Below are 19987 nucleotides of genomic sequence, written 5' to 3'. Positions count from 1 at the left end.
AGGATTTATTTTAATAAGGTATAGTGTATTATTTAGGGTTCACTGGAGAACAAATTTAATTTAAATATGTGTGCGTAATTGTGTGTATGTGGTGAGTGTATGTGTGATTGTGTGTGTGAGATTATAGAAATGTTTTCCTCCGTAGACTCCCAGTGATCACCTGTGAGATCAGAGATGGCCAGGTGTGCTCTGAAGAGCCAGAGGACCCCCCTGAAGGTCTTAGAGTCACTGCGGAGTCCCCAGGAAGCCCGCCTCAGGAAGCCAGAGGCTCTAGGCTGCAGAGGCTGCCCTGGGAGCTGAAGGAACTGGAGATGAACTGGAGAGGACAGAGCACTCCTGAAGGGGAACAGAGAAGCCGTCCCTGTGTCCCTGCTCCTCCATCCAGGCCACGGGCCTGCTGGTGGCACCATCCACAGGGAGGGCAGGACTTCCTCCGCACACTTCGCCTTTGTGTCACTCACCTGCAGACACACCCGGGACTTTAGAGTCTGCTAGACATGTCTCACTGCATCCAGAAGACACATATCGCAAGCTAGGCGGGCATGGAAAGAAGTGTCCTCACAGATCTCCAGAAATAGGAACCATGGTGGCCAAATCTCTTTCGTGCTGCTGGAACAGAATGCTACACACTGGAGAACTCGTGATAAAAAGAAACTTTCTTCTTACAGTTCTGGAGGCAGAGCAGCCCAGACTGAGGGGCTGGCACCTGGGGCGGGCTGTGTGTTACCTCACGGCATAGCCAAAGGTAGAGTGAGACGGGGTACAGGGAGGCTGAACTGGCCCTTTCATAGGAGGCTCACTGTGACGGTGACAGCACCAATCCATTCCTGAGGGCAGAGCCCTTTCTTAGGCTCCTCCTCCCATCACTGCTGCCCAGGAATTGTGTTTCCAGCACCTGCTTTTGGGGGACAACTTGAACAACAGCACATAGCATGCCATTCGGGGCACAGGGAAGGACAGAGGCCCATTGAAAGGAGATGGAAGGAGGATAGAAGGTGCCCAAGGCCTTTAAGGGTTTTGCTAGGAAGGAGTGGGTGAGGCAGGGTGGGCATGCTGAATAAGTGTGGAGCTGGAATGTTCGGTCCATTTCTGTGAGCTCTAGACTCTAAAGGGTTCCCAGCTGTTCAGGACCTGGGCCTGGGGTCATGGAGGACATGGCAAATATTGCCCTGCTGTGAGTTGGATCAAGGAGATGGGTCCAGTGCGAGTTGGTTTGTCTATCAAAGGAGCATTCGTGTATTTCAGGGGAGCCACTTGCTATCTCTTAAGAATTAGGTAGCCGGGGAGAGTCAGTCTCCCCAGGATCCCACAACAAAGGCCAAAGCATCGAGCCACAGAAAATAAGAAAACATAGAGCATGCACATGTACATACACACACACACACACGTGTGCACACTTGCACAGCGTCTGTGGCCTGCTCATCCCATTTACTCTTCCGTCTTTCCCCATTTCCTTTGCTGTTTTGAACATAACCTTGAGCTTCTCTTCCAGTAACTGTAGTGGGATTCAGAGAACAAGCAGAGGTTAAACCTGCACATCCTGTCTCCCAAGTCCAGCTGGAAAACACCGCGGTCACCTCACTGGAGTCCTGAGCAAGGCACAAAGGCTTTGCTACCGCTAAGTCAGACCTCTGCACCATCTAGCTATGGGCTCTCAGGATTCTAAATGGCCAAGCTGAAGTCGCTTAGTCCTTCTCCTGTAGGCTGTGCTCCCTGCCTACCCAGCATACTTCCATTCCCATTCCTCGAAGTAAGCTGTCACTTTAAAAGAAAAAAACAGCTGCCAGTGACCTTCCCTAGGAACGGGTTGCTAAGCTGGCGTTTCTGCCCTGATACTCCTCTGCAGCTTCCCTGGGAGCAGCTCAGGCCTCCCCTTCCCTTTGGACTCTCAGAAGATTCAACAGAACAGCCCTAGCTGACTCTCGCCCCTTCTCTTCCATCGCAGAAAGCCGGCGGATTCTGCCAAGTGCCTTTTGTAAAGTTCCTTGAGGTAAATCCATTTTTAAGGGGACCAGGGTGCTGCGAGGCTTTCCTGTTTTCCTTTGCCGGTGGAGTGGATCGGCCTCTCCCCACAGGCACAGTGGGCTGAATGAATGGTGAAGCAAGAGGCCTCCTCGTCTGCATTTTCACTCTCTGCTATGAAAACATAGAGCGCTGCTCAGGGCAGCTTTGATTTGAGCCGTGTCTGCAGGCAGGAAATGCAAATCCCCTGAGGAAATCCTTGCCCACCGCCAGCTGTGAGGCGTGTGCTGCCGGCTGAACCTCTGAGCCTCTCAGACTGAACTGGTTCAGAGGAGAAGCTAGACTCACTGCAAACTTCACCTTTTTTGGCCTGCAGCAAAGAAAGGGCCCTTAACCACAGGGCTGAGGGTGCAGTGCTCCCTAAGACCCAAGACCCGGGGAAAGTCTCCTGGCTGTGTTTAGGCAGATCATGCCCCTGCTTTGGAAGGCAGGACTGCAAAACATTAATGAACTCGAATGGGATACATACAGCCATGACCGCATCTTTATATAAACTTTCCTGCACATAATTCAGGGCCAGAGAGAAAAATCTGGAGCTCATTTATGGAGCACTCACAACGTACCAGGCAGTATGCTTCCATTTAGTGTGCAAAACTGAATTAGACCAGCTTTGAAATGGGTTTGCTGGGAACAGGATCCACAATTTGACAGTAACAACACAATGAGCTAAGTGCCGCAAGAGACTTAGGAAAAGGCCTGCAGCCCTCAGAGCACAGCTCGGAGTACAGCAGGGTCCCTTCAGAAAGGGGCCTCCAGCCTTGACTCCATCCTGTGAGCGCGCTGGCCTCATCCCACACAGCTCAGCACCCCTGTGATTTCACCCGCACTCTCCCAGGGCAGGATATGTTACGCGTTTCTGATTCAGTGCACTCTCCGGTGCTATTTGCTATTTCAGCCTCACGCAAAGGAAAGCTGTGGCTGAAATATTACTGAATTAGATAATGCGTGCAGACAGAACCACGCATGGTACCTGCCGAGGTCCCGACACTCAGTAAGACAGGCAGAAAATGAGCACACAGGACATGCACCCCAGGCAGAAGGGGAAAATGCAAATGAGGAGAAGATGGGGGATTTCAGGAGCCAAAGAAGGAAACAGAAAGCCCTGGCCTGGCTGGAGGGAGAGGTGGGGATACCGAGTGTGGGGCGTAGGGGGATTAAAGGTGGGAACTAGAGAGGGCAGTGGGGGTCTAATGTCCCATAAGGCTTTTCTTTTCTTTTCTTTTTATTTTTTATTTTTTTTGTCTTTTTTCCTTTTTATCGGTACCAGGGATCGAACTCACGACTGCCTGCTTGCAAGGCAGGCGCTTATGCCGCTGAGCTAAATCCCCAGCCCCCCATAAGGCTCTTCTTATGACTGCGTTCTGTCCCCCAAATTCTTTGTCCTGCCTCAGCCCTTTCTTTCACATTCCCTGTCTACCATTACCTCATGTGTGTCCCTGTGCCTGTCTGTCTGTCTGTCTGTCTGTCTTCTGTCACTGGGGATTAACCTCGGGCCCTCATACTGAACTACAACCCAGCTCCTTTTTGTCTTTTTTTTTTTTTTTTTTTCAGTCTTGCTAAATTGCCTAGGCTCTGGCTTAAACTTGAGACCCTCCTGCCTCAGCCTGTCTGAGCACTGGGATTATAGGCACTCACCGCCATACCGTTTCTTCTTAGCGATGAGACTGCCAGCATAGAGAAGCTGGCCCAAGCTAGGCACTTTCCTACACATTTTGTACCACAGAGGTTCTATAAACTAAGCAACCTTCAAAGCACAATTTTACAGAGAACCATCTGCACAGAAGTGGGGACATTGCTCTAAGATCCTGCCTTTGATGAGTAAAACTGGAATGAACTAAGGTCCAAAAAAAACTTTCACTAAATCTTTACTGTTTCTGTAAATAACTGTTTTCACTATAATTCTGCTCATGGCTTTAAATGGTTGGCAGCTGAGCTACGGTGTGTACCACCCCGCCTCTTTCCTACACCTCCATTGGTTTCCCCTGTACCCTGCGGTTACCTCACTAATCACCCCCTGTGCTGTGGCTCTGATCTATCAGTGACCCTTTGTTCAGATGAAGGCATCAGTACTTTCCTGAAACTACATTTGGCTTTCTCCCGAGTCCAATAAATCACAGACCTCACTTCAACTAAGCCCTTTCCCAGTGGTACAGAGCTTCATAACTTCCAGCTGCAGATCCTTGCAGCGTGGTCTCACACACAGTGGTTACTGATAACCTCGCCAATGCAAGAATAAATGATGAGGCTGCTGGGGAGTGGGGGAGGCTTGAAAACCACAGTCAGGAGGTCAGACTCCAAATGTGACAGTTAATTACTACAACCCTGGGCGTACCCTGCAGCCTATCAGAGGCTCAAATTCCTTGCATATAGGTTGGAAAGTGTACTACTAAGCTAGAAGTGTCAAGGGGAGGCATAAACAGAACACACATCAAAGGATAGCACGAAGGAGGCAGGCAGTAAATCACAGCTCTTATGTTGATGTGGCTGATAGGAATAGATTAGCAAGTGCCCAGAGAAAATGATGGTGATAAGTTGCTTATCAAAGTGGCGTAGGACTGATTTATTTTTTCTTAGCCACTGTATTCATAAGGAAAATAAATTTTGCTGTCATTTCATTTCCTTAGAAATTCATTCAAAGGTAATAATCAGGAGAAAAAATGAGGAGAAAAAGGCAATTCCATTACATTTGTCACTTCCTACTTCTATTTTTTCTTTCCCTCTAAGATTTGTTTTTTAATTTGCAGAGGGTTGTTTTTTACTCAGTAAAATATGTCACAGTTCTTTCCTTGCAGGTCATGGTGACCACAGGTGTTTACTGGAGAACTGTGCTTCCTCCTTCTCCCCTCTAGGTTCTCTTCTCTCCTCTTTCCCAGTCAGCTCTCGCCTTTCACCTTCTTTCCGTGCTGTATCTTTTGAGATCTGAGTGCACACAGTGGGCTTTCAGACCCTTCATCTCCCTTTAACATGCTAGTTCCCCAGGAGGGCCAGGGAAATGTTGAACCCTGCAGATGAGCTATTTAACACTTGTCCTTCCCTGTGCCCTGAGTGGCGTGCTATGTGCTGTGATTCAAGTGTGTCCCCCCAAAAGCAGGTGCTGGAAACACAATCCCCAGGGCAACAGTGATGGGAGGAGGAGCCTAAGCAGGGGCTCTGCCCTCAGGAATGCATTGGGGCGGTCACTGGGGCAGTGGACTTCCTACCAAAGGACCCGTTTAGTCTTTCATCTAAGATCTGGGCTTCACATTAGGAAGGGCTTAGTTGGTGCCAGGCCCATGCCTGGAATTTCTCCACACAGTCTCCTATTTAATTTTCACGGCAACCTAAAGAGGACAAAAAGCTTTAAAGGATCCCCAGAACATAGCCACAAGGACACAGACAATAAGTAATAATTTGATCATTCATGTGACAAGTGTATGTTGAGTGTCTATTGAGTGTCAGAGTCCAAGGCTCTGGGGTACACAAAGAACAAAGTTCTGATGCTGCACTCATATAGCTATATTTTAAGAGTGATAGGCAGAACCAACAATTAAGGGGTCATATATGGGGGTCATTGATTAGCAGTAAGTTCTGTGGGAAGGAAGTCATTGTATGGTACTAAGAGAGTCCCAGGATGGTGTGGAGGAAAAGCTATCGTTGTCCTGTAAGGATCAGAAAAGACCCCTCTGAGAAAGTAAGAATTTGTCAAGAGATCTGAGAAAGTGAAAGAAAGAGAAAGAATTATGCAGATAGCTTAGGAAAGAGTTCTAGGCAGAAGAAACAGTCAAACACAGAGGCCCTAAGGCAGAAGGTTTAAATGCAAAATTAATAGGGCCTTGGAAGATACTGAAAGAGTGTTGGATTTGACCCAGTTCGCCAAGGATGTCACTGGAGGATTCTGGTGGAAGGACATAATCTTGTTTGAATTTCCAGCCATTCACTCTGGCTTCAGTGCAGAGAATACTGCGGGTGAGTGGTGGAGGAAGCAGACAAATGAGGACATTCTGCCAGCCACCTACATGGAAGAAGATGGTGCTTGACCAGGGTGTTAATAGCCAAGGTCCTTTCATTAGAAGCAATCATCCTGAATACAGTTTGAAGCCAAAACTGGCAGGATTTCAAAGGATTAAGTCTTGTATTTGCCAGTGGTCTCCAAAGAGATAAGGTAGCATGAGAGATGATAGGGAGGGAGAGAGAGAGAGAAAGAGAGAAAGAGAGAGATATTTGAGATGAGAAGTCCCACAACAGGCCACCTGGGGTGCTGACAGTGTGGTGTAGTTAAAGTCCAAAGGCCTCAGAACGAAGAAATGAGAGAAGCTAGTGATGGAACCTAGTCTGAGGCAGAGGACCCAAGATATAGAGAGGATGCTGGTGTAAGTGTTGGGGTCTATAGACAGAGAGTCTGAACTTCTGGAAAGAATAATGTTTTAGCTAATGGGTTTTATCATTGCAGGAACAAAAATATCTAACACTCACAAGTTAAAGGAGGAAAAGTGCCTTTTCCTTAGAGCTGATAGAGGTTTCATGCCATAGCCAGCTGACTCCAAGGCACAGTTGCATGGCAGAGGAGCGTGGAAGAGGAGAAACAGTCCATGGCATGGCGGGCAAGAGGCAGCAAGCATCAGGCTTCCTTCTTTCATTGCCTTAGTATTTCATCCAGGATACCCAGGGTGGGCATAAGCTAAACCAATCAGTAAATTAATCCATTTATCCTGCTGTTAAACCATTATTACACACCTGTGATCCAGCTACCTCCCCAAAACCCAAAAGTACATAAGGCTTTGAGGGGACATCTAGATATAAGCCATAACAGCTCCTAGCGCTTAGGAGACTGAGGGAGACAACAATTCACCTTTTGTATTTGTACTCTTTGGTTCCCCAGCTGAGTAAATTGTGCCCTTCACATTGAGGACAGGTCTTCCCTAATTATCCCCCCTTGGATTCACAAACTGACCTCCTTTGGAAAAACCCTCACAATTATACCCAAAGTATTCTTTCATCCAGTCAAGTTGACACATACAGTTCACCACTGCAGATGTGATATGTCAGGGAGGGGTTAAGGAAGAAGTTAGGATTTTGGGGCTTGAGTAGACCAGGTTTCTGTTTATCAGGACAGGAAGGCAGCAGCACAAGCAGATTCAGGGTAAAAGCCAAGAGCTGTTTGGGGATTTTATGCAATGAATGATGACCATCAGGGAGTCACACAGTTGTGTCTGGCATTCTGGGGAGTTGTCTGGACTTGGGATGTCTGTGTAAGAAGTACGTGGAGAGCACAGGAAGCCTAGGAGACAGGAGAGGGCTGGCAGGTTGGGCTGAACCCCAGAATGCTCCAGTGTTTGATGTTGGACGATGAGGAAAAACCAGAAAGGACTTTGAGGAGCAGTTAAGGAGTGGAAAGAACACGAAGAAGGAAGTTATCCTGGGAGCCAAATGAAGAAAATATTTGACAAGCAAATGGTGGGCTGCTTTCATCACTAAATGCTTCTGATGAGGTCAACTACAGTGAGGACAGAGGTTATTCGGGGGTCGTCAGAGACTCAGTAAGAGCAACTTTCGGGTGTGGTAGACTCCCACTCCCAAAAAAATTATTAGAAAGAGGGTATATTTTGAGAAATCTTCTATATAAAGTTTGGAAAAGTAAACAGTAGCTAGAAAGACAGGTAGAGTCAAAAGAGCTTTGATTTCAAAGGTATGGATAAATGACAGCACTTTAGGACTGATTGGCCTGAGTTCATGGTGCAGAAGGAAGTGACTGTCCAGGTGACTCAGGGGAGCTGTCCAGATCAGCATCTTGGAGGACAGAAGTGATGGTGGCCCAGAGACAGGTAGGGCAACTGGCTAGATGGGAGCAGGATCAGCTCACAGCAGCAAGGAAAAACAGAAAGGTGATAGGATTTAGGAGGTGGCAGGTGACACGAGGGGGATTTGGGTTTCTTTCTGTCTCATCTCTCCACTGAGTGAAAACCAAGGTCAAGAGTAAAGCAAGAACAGAAGAGGGGAGGTGTGACAGGGAGAGCATGGGCTATGGGGTCGTCCATGGGGAGCGGACTCCACCGTTGTGCCCAGCTGACTTACTTCCTGCCCCTGCAGGGCTGATACCCACCTGGCCTGCAGGTGCTGTATTCCTGGGAGGAGCACAGTCTTCTCTGCCCAGACACTGGGGTAATCATCAAGCTCAGCTTCAGCTTCATTGACGGAAGAATGATGCTTCATGGATTTCAGTGCCTGACTTCTTCATTGCTCTTTCTTAGGGACCCATCAGAGCTGAAATGAATCCCAGGGAAGAAAAAGTAAGCATAATTACAGAGGTAAGTGTTGAGATGCCCCCTGGAGCATGTACTTTTCACTGAGAAACTGAAGTGAACAAGCATGAACTGCATATGTTAAGAGAACTGTTAGGTTAAAGGTAACAGTGCTGAGTTGAAGCAAGGGCAATTTGGGAGTAGGACAGCCCTCAGGAACAGAGGAGAGAGCACCACTCTGCCCACTGAGAAACGGAAGTGAAGAACAGGAGGAGAGAGACAGCTTGCTTGGGGACAGCTCAGAGGTTCCTTATCTGAACACGATCTGATCCACTGACTGCTGTGATTAGTGAGACTCAGTTATTTGTTACAATGTCTACTCCCAAATTAGGCTTTCAGTTCCTTCAGATACTAAGTTAGGCTGCAGGGTGTTAAGGAAACACTCCAGGTAAGGAGGCATCCTCAGGCCGAGCTTAGTTTCCAGGCCTTTGATATCAGGCACACGAGGGAGAAGGTGAGGGTGATGCAGGCCCATAGGCACCCCCATCTGTCTTGTCCTTGCTACTTCCTGAGCATAAGGCCTCCTGATTAAAGATCAAAGGCAGAGACACTGCGCTGTTTCCAATACATGGCTTCAAACATCAGGACACATGTTATAAAAGCCATGCAGATTAACTTCAAGCACAGTGCTAAGTACCTAAAACCACACAGCCTTATATTTGCCTACCAGTGTGTACAACTATGTTCTGGGTCTCTGGTCCCTGGGAATTCCACAGTGACCAAAACCCAGCACTCACACAGATCTTCCATTTCATCTTATCCCAAGTTTCCCTGGACAGTTTTCCAATGATCAAAGATGAAACATTATTGGAAAGGAAAAGATGACCTAGATTTCTCATAAGACCGTTCTAAGCCAATAAAAGCAGGTTGGTATTAGGAGCAGTACTTGCATTATCTTGTAATTAAGTCATGGAGTTCTTGAGCAAAGAACACTGCATCCCATGAGCCCGGAGGAAAGAGGGAGGTCAGCTCCAAAAGGACTGGAAAATCCACCCCAACATAATGGACCTGGCCCGCAAATCTGGTTGAAACCTTACCACATTGTTAAGATCTAGGCTTTGTGCTCCAGTATAAAAGCAACATATTTAGAAAAAGCAATGATTTTAGAAAAAGAGGTCTCACAAATTTGGTCTGCCAAAGAGGCTCTGTGTTTATGTTGTCTCTTCTTGTTTACCAAGAGGTGGTTATGTCCCCAGTCTATAAAACTCTCAGGCAAGACAACTTCAGAACTCAAATACTTTTAAGATTTCTGCTCTCCTATTTTATGTTAAAATGCTAAAAAGCATAATGTCTACAGAAAATGACCTTTGTGATTCTCCTGTTTCAAAAAGATTTGCCAGATTTTCCTCTGCATTGCGATTCTCATGGTGATTAAGCCAGCAAATGCTGTATTTTCATTTTTTCTTGCCTACTGGTAATGATACAGGGGAATGAAACTCGATCTATGTATGTCTGGTACGAGTTCATGTTCTCTAAAATCGAAGAACAAATTTTAGGCACAACGGAGGGTAAGAGCAGAATATATTTATTGAGAGAAAAAAAGCTTCTGTCTGAAAGAGATAGAAGGGGTCCCAAATGGGTTGCCAGGGACTCTGTCTTTTTTAGGGACTTTTATAGAGTAAAACCATGTGGTGAGATGTGTTCAAAGTGGGGAAAACTGAGAACTCACAAGGCAGATGGGCATAAGGTGGGGCAGAACTATGGTTAGCCAAAAAGATTAATTGTTCAGGTAAAACCGATTAAATCAGGGACAAATGGAGAAGTGAGTCACATAGAAAATGGGCATTCTTAGGGAGCAGAGTTGGAATGGTGACTCCAGGCTTCCTCAGGTTGTTAGGGAACTATTTAGAACATCAGTCCTTAGGATGTGGATGCATTTGCTTGATCTTTTGTTTTTGGCCTGGCCCACAGCAGGAGGTGTCTGTCTCCCCCATAGTGGCAGGGTACTTGGGCTTCTGCACTGGTTCCTTCCAGGACTTAGCCCTGTCTCACTGCCTATAACCCAGCTGCCTGTAACAGTAAGGCTGGGAAGAAAAGGCTGTGGAATCTCAAATATGATTCCGATGTCTGTCCTGGGCTGTGGCTCTCCATCTGTCCTGGCAGATGTCCTTTTTAATTAGTTACTTTCCTTCAGAGGTGCAGTGGGGTGTGGGTGCTATGACCCTTCCTGAGCCCCCAGATCCAGGAACACTGTAAGTGCTCAATAAATCCTGAAAGCGTAAGTGCAGAAGTGTAACAGCAGTGCTCCAACGTCCTGTTTACAACCATTTCTCTCTCTCGGATTCAAGTTTTCCAGAGCTTGTCATTTGGAGGAGAATGGATAGCAATGGCCACTTAAATTGACCATCACTTGATGTCAGCCGAGATCAACGTCATGTTCTTAACTGTAACAACTGAAAATCATTCCCCGCTTCCTGTTTTAAGATTCTCTCCCCTCTCCCGTTTGCATTTCAACAAAGGAGTCCACTGCAAATGATGAGGACGCAGAAGTGGGACGGCGGGAGAAGAGCTCCAAGGTCCAAAGACAACAGAGAAAGAAGCAGGTAGGAAGTGCAGGGGAGTCCTGTGAGTGGACGGTGTCACCTGCACCTCCGAGACACAGAGTCTGTCAGAGGAGCATCCCTGCTGCAGTCCCAACTTTGGGCTGCTCTGGGGCCTGTGCCCCCTGAGTGCGATGGCCAGCCTGTGTGGGACCCTGGGGTATGAGCTGGTGAGTGATCCCGTATCAGGGCTGGGGTTTGTACTCTGAACCTTTTCCCTTTAAGTTTCTTCCCAGCAACCTCGAAAAGTCTGAAAGGAACCTTGTTTTGAGGTTGTCACCAAGGCCATGAACAAGGACAGGCAGTAGATGGCAGTGCAGGATTGTATATCTCAGGGAACTCCCCTTTCTCACTCCAAGCCGGAATTCCATTTTCGTAGGAGCCAGCAGCCAACCCCTGGCTCCCGGGCTGCGGGCAGTCCCTCCCCCATCTCTGCAGGAGGATCTCCTTAGGCTGGGATAAAATAACCTTTTTCCAGGTAACTCTGTGCCCCGCCAAGGAGTTGCCATCTGCTACAAGGTGGGGCAGGGAAGAAGAGGTCCTTGTGGAGTGGTGGGAGGACGGATCAGATGCCAGTGAGGGAGAGAGGGAGGAGACAGGGAGAGAGGGAGTGAGGCAGGGAGGGAGGGAAGGGGTGCGCCATCTTGAGCCAGCAGGCACTGGGTGATGGGGGGATGACGGGAAGGGCATCCCACGAGCCCAGTGGGCAGGAGTCCTCCCTCCCAGGTCCTCCAAGCTCAGCACCCTCTGCTGGGCAGAGCCAGCCCACTCTCCTACAGGCCGGGATGAGGTTGTGCAGAGCAGAGCTCCGGGGGTGGGGCTGCTGCCCGCCACCAGTCAGGAGCGCCAATCTGACCGCCTTCGAGCCGACCTGCACCCAGAGCTCTAACCCTTTCCTCCTCAGGGTCGGCCTACTGCTGTGCACGCATGTGCAGATGAAAAAGCTCCGGAGCCCTTAGGTCTAAAATCCCAGTAAGCTGGGGGAGGCTGGAGCTACTCGGAGACTGCACGGGGAGAGAGGCTGGGATGTAATAGGTCTCTGTCATGCTGGAGCCTCAATTCCTCCGGGTAGCTTTGCTGAAATGCCCCAGGTCCACCTGGTTGTCAACTGCAATCAGAATCTCAGTACTCCACATGATGCCTCCCCTGTGGAAATGTGTGCCGACTTTACACATGGAAAAGCCACATGCCAGGAAGTTAAATCACTTCGCGCTCCCCTGCAGCCAGGGTTTGGCAGCAAGCCCTGCCCCGGGATGCACTACTGCCATTTCCCTGGCCAGTTTTTCCCCTCTGAGTTTGGAAAAGACCCTCGCAGCCTCTCCACGGGGCCTGCAAAGTGGAGGCTCAATATTTTCCCTGCGTGAGCAGGTGTTAACAGTTGTCCCCAGTCTATGTGGAGTTAGGAATGAATTACTTGATTGTGATTTTCCCCCCTACTCTATGCATTTTACCTACAGAAAGTGAAAATGACCATCTTATTTTGAGACACCTCAGTGATTTTATAAAAAAAAAAAAAAAAATCCCACAGAAAAACTCAGAGCTGTGCAGGGCATTTGTGGCACACGCCTGAATCCCAGCATCAGGAGGCTGAGGCAGGAGGCTCTCTGAGAGTTTGAGGTTGCCATAGCCTGTACCATGAACTACATTGTGAGACTGTGTCTCAAAAACCATCAGGGCTGGCACCAATTCCTGGGGTGAGAGTTAGGATGTGGCTGTCCACTGTGACTCAGATGACAGGTACCACAGTTTTGCTAGTGACTGACTTCATCCCTACTGAGGAACTGAGCCACCTGAAACCCAGGGCCCCTGTGAACCTTTAATCCTCTGTCCACAGCCACCAAGAGCTGACTCCGAGGAAATGGTGACCGGAAAAGCCCAGCCGGGGCAGGAAGAGCCTGAGATGCACCTCCTGAGCATGCCAGCCCGGCGGGGTCCCCGCAGTGAGTGCCTTCCCCTTCTGTGCAGATGGTGTTTATTAGCTGCCTGCCATGAGCTTAGAGCACCACTGTCTGAGGACTTTTTCAGGATTTTCTTTGTTAGTATGTTTGTTTTAGTCCTGGGAATTGAACCCAGGACCTCATGCTGAGCTCTCTCCCTCCCCCGCCCAAGTCATTTGTCTTCTTTTGTTTTGCATTTTTTCTTTTTTCCTTTCCTTTTCTTCTTTTAAGAGTCTCCCTAAGTCACTGGGTTGCCCCAGGCTTGGTTTGATCTTGTCATCCTCCTGCTTCAGCCTCCTAGGGTGCTGGGATTTCAGGTGTGCACCGCCGTGCGCATTTTAAGGACATTATTCTTCATGCACGGCCACTGCTTCTATCTCACGTTATCAAAACTTTGTGCTGTTTTAAAGGATAGTGTATCCAAGAGGCAGGACAGTCCCTTTTTGAAATGTATTTCTATAAATGAGTAGGTTAGGAAGCATTTATTGAAGTGGAAATGGTGTGGACAATCAAATATATAGAAATTCAAAGGAGATGACATAGTTAAGGGTGACATATGTCAGTGGAGTGGGGCTTGAATTTCATGTTGGAAGAAGTGAGGGCGCTTTCTGGGGCCCCAGGTGACCTTGTCGCCTAGGATCCCTATCCTCACCCCTCTATGCTCCCCTCTCCCGCCCTAGAGCTTTGGTCTCTATTCATAGCACAATGAACCCCATTGATTGTTCGCTTATTGTACAGAGAACCATGGCCCTCAGCTCAAAGCTTTGCAGGAAAAGTAGTTTGGGTGAGGAGTGCAGCCACTTCGCAGTCCCGCAGAGCTGTACACTGCGTCCCTGTGGCAGAGGCGAGGGCTTCAGGAACTGCTGCAAGTGAGAGGATTTTGGGAAACTGCTCTAAGGTCCAACCCTGGGAGAAAGTTTGCAACCTAGAAGCCATGCTACAGAATTCCTAGGAAGCAGTAAGAATAGAACCAGAATATGGCATATTTCTTTTTCTAAATACTCAAAAGCATTCACTTCTAAAGCTTACAATGTATCTTAGCTCAGCTGCTGTAACAAAATACCATTCAGGAAGTGGCTTAAATGCTGGAAATGTATCATTTTCCTTATTTTGTAGCTCCTTTTAGGAGACCTTTTGCTCAGAACCAATTTAAAACAATGTTTACCTGCGTTTTCTGAGGTGAAACTTCAAATCCAGCCTGAACAGCAAAATTGATGCTCACAGATTAATGCTGGGCAAGCATTAATAAAGTTGATGAGGAGGGGAGAGTACCCGGCTACTAGGCAGACAGATAAAGGGTAGGCAAATCTCACAGCCTCAGACTTGAGAGTTTAAGACCATGTTTGAAGCTAGTCAGCCATCCGGAAGGCACCGCGAAGGTCTTTACCCGCATTATTATTTAAATATCAGAACAGTCCAACTATCAGAGATTGGCATGTTGGTTAGAAGAGTATGTGAATCAACAGATTCAAGTGAAGGAGGGAAACTCTGCAGTCTTACCTGCCGCCCTCAGAGCTCAAGTCCGCTTGGTGCGTTTTGAGACTGCTCTACGCAGGCAAATTTAACCCTCCTGCTCTTTAGACCTAATGGCTTACAGCTGCCCATAGAGACACAGTGATAGTGCTGTGACCCCGCAGCGATCTCGGGGGACCTGAGCAGGACTTCATACCAGATATAAAGCCAGTGAGAATGCCCATGACATCTGGCCTTTCTTCATCTTTTCCAATCACACTCAAAGGATGGTTTTCCTGAGTTCCTTATCATACAAGAATCCTTTACCACTGGATTTTGGTTATTATTATTTAGTTTTTTGTCTCAGCTACTCACCTTCTTCTTCTCCGTCTCCTCCTCCTCCTTCTCTTCATCCTCCTCCTCTTCTTTTGGTTTTTTTGAGACAAATCTCATTGTGTAGCCCAGGCTTGAACGCAGTGATTCTCTTGAGTGCTGACTTTACAATCATGTGCCACACACCCAGATTAACTACTCAGCTTGCAAAAATCAGTATCTACATGTCACCCCTATCTGGAAAAATCCTCGGTGCCCAGGGGCCTATGTGGAAGCTTTCTGAGATTCCACGGCCCTTGTGCAGTGTGAGTGTCTGAAACTGATCTAGGGGAATGAAATTCCCAACCTATGATAGGTTCAGTACAAGTTCGTGCTTACCAAAATCAAAGAATAAATTTTAGGCACAACAGAGTTAACAGCAGAATATATTTATTGAGAGAAAGAAAGCTTCTGTCCAAGGGAGAGACAGAAGGGGTCCTGAGTGGGTTGCCAAAGACTGTCTTTTATAGGGACTTTTATAGAGTGAAACCATGGGTCCAAGGTGGAAAAAACATGGGAACTCACAAGGCAGAAGGACGTGAGGTGGGACAGAACTATGGTCAGCCAGTAAGGTTAATTGTTCAGGTAAAATTGACCGAATCAGGGACAAATGGGGAAGTGAGTCACGTGGTAAGCGGACATGCTTAAAGAGCAGTGACTCTTCCGTAGGGGGACGGGATGGTGACTGCCGGCTTCCTCAGAGACCTATTTAGAATATCAGTTCCTGATGTTTGTGCTTAGGATGTGGTTGCATTTGCTTTGTCTTTTGTCTTGAGATCTGGCCCACAGCAGAGGTGTCTGTCTCCTCCAAGCTTGTAGGGCACCCGGTCTTCTGCATAGGCTCCTTTGAGGGCCCAGCCTGTCTGACTGTAATATTTCTAACTCACTCAGCTGCCTGTAACAAAATCATTTTATCGGGGCACAGCACCATCAAGACCACCAAACCAGAGCTCCTTGGCAGCAGAGACTGACCTTCAATCCTGCCTTCCAAGGTGCTCACATGTACATGGCACCACATAATTTGTGTAGGATGCATAGACAACATCTCTAGCTGTTCTCTCTGGGTGTTTTTTTTTTTTTTTTTTTTTTTTTTTTTTTTTGGTTTTTTTTTTGTTTTTGTTTTTGTTTTGTTTTTTTGGTACTGGGGATTGAACTCACAACCTCACACTTACCAGGCAGGTGCTTATGCTGCTGAGCTAAACCCTCAGCCTTTCTCTCTGCTTTCTGCCCCATGGCCATGCTCACCTGATGCCTGACCAGCTTGCCCACCATGTTCTTCCGATGGAGCCAGCCCATCTGGAACCATCTGGATTCCTGACTTTTTTGCTTCTCCCATGGGTCTGCACGGCCCCTCAGTGCTCTTTAAACCCGTAACATTCCCACAGGACTCCCAGTGTCACCAAGGCCAGGTGGCATCCAGAAATTGAGACCAGATGACCTCCCATCCCATGCCATACCCATATCCAGCAATGCCACCTCTCCGGCAAATAGCAGTACAAATCCACACAGTGAAAGTTTCGGCTTCGAATTGGCTCATCAAATATATATCTATAGATATTCGTAACATTCCAAATAAAGAAATTATTCCATGGAACATGCCCAAGTTCCAAGTCAAATAAATGTCCTGTTTAAGAATACACACACACACACACACACACACACACACACACCCTCATGATTCCATCACATCATCTCTAAAGGGAGGAGCTATCTAAAGCTAAATGGTTTCTTATGAATATAAATATCTTCATTACTAACATCTGTTTTCCACTCATTCATGTTAGACTCTCTGATTAAAGTATCATTTTGGAGCCAGTTTCCTAGTATTGGCTCAGAAGGAAGCTCAGAAACTAATGAAATTGGATGTAAATGAAATAGAGAAATTATTTTGGTGACACTTTTTAGGAGTCACCAAAGCCTGGAGAGACTGACCCGAGAATCACATGTTATGATGTGGTGCAGTGCAGGACCCAGAGGAAAGAGCTGGTGTCAAGGGCGACCCTGGGGACCAGAGCTGGGCAGAGGATTCACGTGTGAAATGCAAGAAGCCCTAGTCACTCACCAACCCTGAAGTTCACTTTCTCATGGTACTCAGGAAGCTACACTGAAGCACTAAGAACACACAAGTAATATTACCTATTATTATGGTTATGATTATTATTATTATTAGTTGCAAAGAAAGGCATGACCCCATACACCTCATGGTTTCAATTCCCTTGGCCTCCTTTCGAAAGAGAACTACTCACAGCAAAATCCCTCCAGACTGATCTTCTCCCACTTCTGTCTCTGGTCCTCTCTGGAACCCCGTCCAATCTGACCCATGTCCCCATCCAGCCGTCAAGAATATCAGAGTCATGATGAACCAGACATTTGCTAAAGCATCTATTCTTGTCCCGACCTTATGAACTCCAGCAGCACCCTTAGGTGCAGAAAGTCAAAATGCCTCTTCCTGCCTGCTCTGTTAGTTTGCTTCTGGAGCTGCAGGCACCAGGTTTTCCTTCTGCCGCTCCAGCTGCCCGCTCTTGGCCTACAGGAGTTCTCACTCCCACCCAGCCGCTCAGTGCTGGAGGCTGGGCTCGTGCTTGGTCCTGCTTTCTGCATCAGCACTGACTCCTGCTGGCATCTCAAGGCTTTGAATCCTGTCCTGCTCTGAGCAATCCCTCACTGTTCCCACCAGCCTGCACCTCTTCCAGACCACGTGTGCCCTCCACACAGCACCTGCTTCTGCATATTAATAAGACGGCTCATTTTAATAGCCTTATAGAGACAAGTGTACTTATCATAAACTCACCCACTCTAAGTACAGTGATGCCTTGGACACGAATACTTCTGTTCACCAGAACAGAATTTGGTTTGCAAACAGCATTTGGCAAAATTTTGCTTCCATTTGCAGAACTCGGCATCTGGAGATGAACACAACCAGCTGTCCCCCCCCCCCACACACACACACACAAACACAAACATGACTGGCTTCCCCACAATCACAGTACAAACTAAGTTCATGAACTGGGGTGTCAGTGCCTCCGTTCATGAACATATTCATTTACAAACTATTTGATTTGAGAACAGAAGCATCTGGCCAAATTTTTGTTTCTGTTTGCAAACTCTGCAGTGGGTGACAGACACAACCACAGCCATCTTTCCTGCATGAACACAAACCTGGGCATCTTTCCCAAAATCAAAGAACAAATTACATTCACGAATCGAGGCACCACTGTGTATGATTCGGTAATGTTTTGTAAGTATATAGATGTATAAAAATTTTGGAACATTTTCACGAACCCCAAAACTACTTCTTTGTCTCTTTAGCTCCACTCCCATCCTCCATTCTAGACAAAGCAGAGCTGTTTTCTACCCCTGCAAAGCTGCCTTTCCTGACACAGCTGTAAACTGAATCGGATATGTAGGATTTGCATCTTGCTTCTTTCACGTAACACAGTTTTCTTGAGATTCCTAATGCTGTAGCATGTACCCACGTTTCATTTCTTTTCACACTGCTGGATTATATTCCATCCTACAGACATACCACACGTTGTTTATTTCTAGGCCTATATAGGTAGACATTTAGAATATATTCATTTTGGTGCCTCATACACAGTACAGCTATGAACACCTGTAATGTCTTGTGTAGATGCGTTTGTGTTTCTCTTGGGAAGATTCCTAGTGGCAGACTATTGTGGCCACCTGAAAAAATTTATGTTTAATTTTTTAAGAAACTGCTGGTCTGGGCTGGGGATTTAGCTCAGCGGCATAAGCACCTGCCTTGCAAGCAGACAGTCGTGAGTTCGATCCCTGGTACTGATAAAAAGGAAAAAGACAAAAAAAAAAAAAAAAAAAAAAAAAGAAACTGCTGGTCTGTCCCAAAGTGGCTGTGCCCCTTTTTTATGTCCCACTGACATTTGGCACGAGAGTTCCAGCTTCTCTGCATCCATCTCAGTAGCTGTATTATTTGCCTTTGATTACAGTTCTTTCCCTTATCGATAGGGGCTCATCCAACAGACCCACAGTTGATGCCTAAAACTTACAGAGAACTGAATCTGACAATAGGTTTTTTTCCTTTACATAACTATGATAATGCTTAATTTACAAATTAAGCACAATAGGAAGTAGCACTAATAATAAAATAGCTTTAACATTATTTGTAATGAGTTATGTAGTCCTCTTTATCTTGTTATCTGTTATTTATCTTATTATCTATTATTCTGCATCTCTTTGCAGTCTCAGCATCTGATTTTTTCTTTCTTTCTCCATGAAGTCAAGAACTTCCAGCTACTCAAAAGAGACGCTCACAGCTTCCCTTTCCTATGACTGAATTGGCACTATCACTCCCATTACATTTGGGGACCACTGTTAGGTAAAATCAGAATAACTTGAACACAAGCATTTGGACCTCATGGCAGTAAACCTGGCAACTAGCATGGCTGCCTATCAAGTGACTAAGAGGAGGCGACGTAAGTAGCTCAGGTGCATGGGAAGGGATGACTCACGTCCCAGATGGGGCAAGGCTGGACACAACGAGACTGTAGCGTGTACTCAGAAACACGTGCCATTGAAAACTCACGAGTTGTTTATTTCTTAAACTTTCCACTTAATATTTTTGGTCTGCAGTTGATGACATGTAATTGAAACTGCAGATAAAGGGGGACTGTATGCAGCTATAGCCTTTTTATAGTGGATATGGACTGGTATCTCACTGTGTTATTAACTTGCATTTCACCAATGGTTAATGATTTTGAAATATTTTTGAATTATTGTTAACCATTTGTACATTTTTCAGGTAAGGCTTCTATTCAAATGTTTTTGTCTGTTTGTATAGTTTTAAGAGTTCTTAGGCAGGCATGGTGGTGCATGCCTGTAATCCCAGCACTCGGGAGGCTGAGGCAGGAGGATCATTGCAAGTTCAAGACCAGCCTGGGCCACACAGTGAGCTCAAGGCCAGCCTGAACTGCACAGCGAGACCCTGTCTCAAAAAAAAAAAAAAAAATTCTTCATTCTACATTTGAGTACCTTATCCGATAAATAATTTGAAAATACAGTGTTTTCTGTAGGTCAATGGTTTGTCTTTTCACTTTCTCACTGGTGTTTTTGAAATATGTTTTTTTAAATTTTGATAGATCCAATCTTATTTTTTCTAATTATACATTGTTGTTTTGGAGTTATATCTAAAAATTCTTTGCCCAATCCAAGATCATGAACATTTTCTCTTATGCTTCCTTCTGGAAGGTTTATAGTTTTAGCTCTTAAATTTAGTGAGGTCTGGGGTCCACTGAGATGACTCAAGTTTTACTCACCTGCAGGTGAACACGTTCTGCCAACATAAACCTGCTTCTCCTCGTCTTTTCCATGTGACTAAATGGCCTTTTGGGGAAGATGTGAAATTTGGAGG

At 46.6% G+C, this 19987-nt stretch overlaps 1 protein-coding gene across 12 annotated transcripts in view; it reads left to right on the top strand.

Annotated features, from left to right (window-relative positions):
* The first annotated feature begins 1818 nt into the window (after positions 1-1818).
* The window catches only part of Cc2d2a (coiled-coil and C2 domain containing 2A), a 100523-nt gene continuing 82354 nt past the window's right edge, over positions 1819-19987 (top strand). For 6 of the 12 annotated variants that reach the window (XM_063230146.1, XM_063230140.1, XM_063230142.1 and 3 more), the window contains exons 1-4: positions 1819-1990; positions 8250-8306; positions 10760-10843; positions 12675-12780. In XM_063230146.1, coding sequence (XP_063086216.1) covers positions 8268-8306; positions 10760-10843; positions 12675-12780 — 229 coding nt within the window. In that variant the 5' untranslated portion in view covers positions 1819-1990; positions 8250-8267. Of the gene's footprint in view, positions 1991-8249; positions 8307-10759; positions 10844-10984; positions 11360-12674; positions 12781-19987 lie in introns of those variants that run through there. The other 6 variants (XM_003464372.5, XM_013146576.3, XM_063230143.1 and 3 more) reach the window with 3 other exon arrangements.

The sequence above is a fragment of the Cavia porcellus genome, unplaced genomic scaffold (genome assembly GCF_034190915.1).
Source record: "Cavia porcellus strain 051 isolate PalLab524CR breed Dunkin Hartley unplaced genomic scaffold, mCavPor4.1 scaffold_18, whole genome shotgun sequence".
NCBI lineage: Eukaryota > Metazoa > Chordata > Mammalia > Rodentia > Caviidae > Cavia > Cavia porcellus.
Note: the sequence above shows the minus strand (reverse complement) of the source record. Positions and strands in the feature narration are given on the sequence as shown.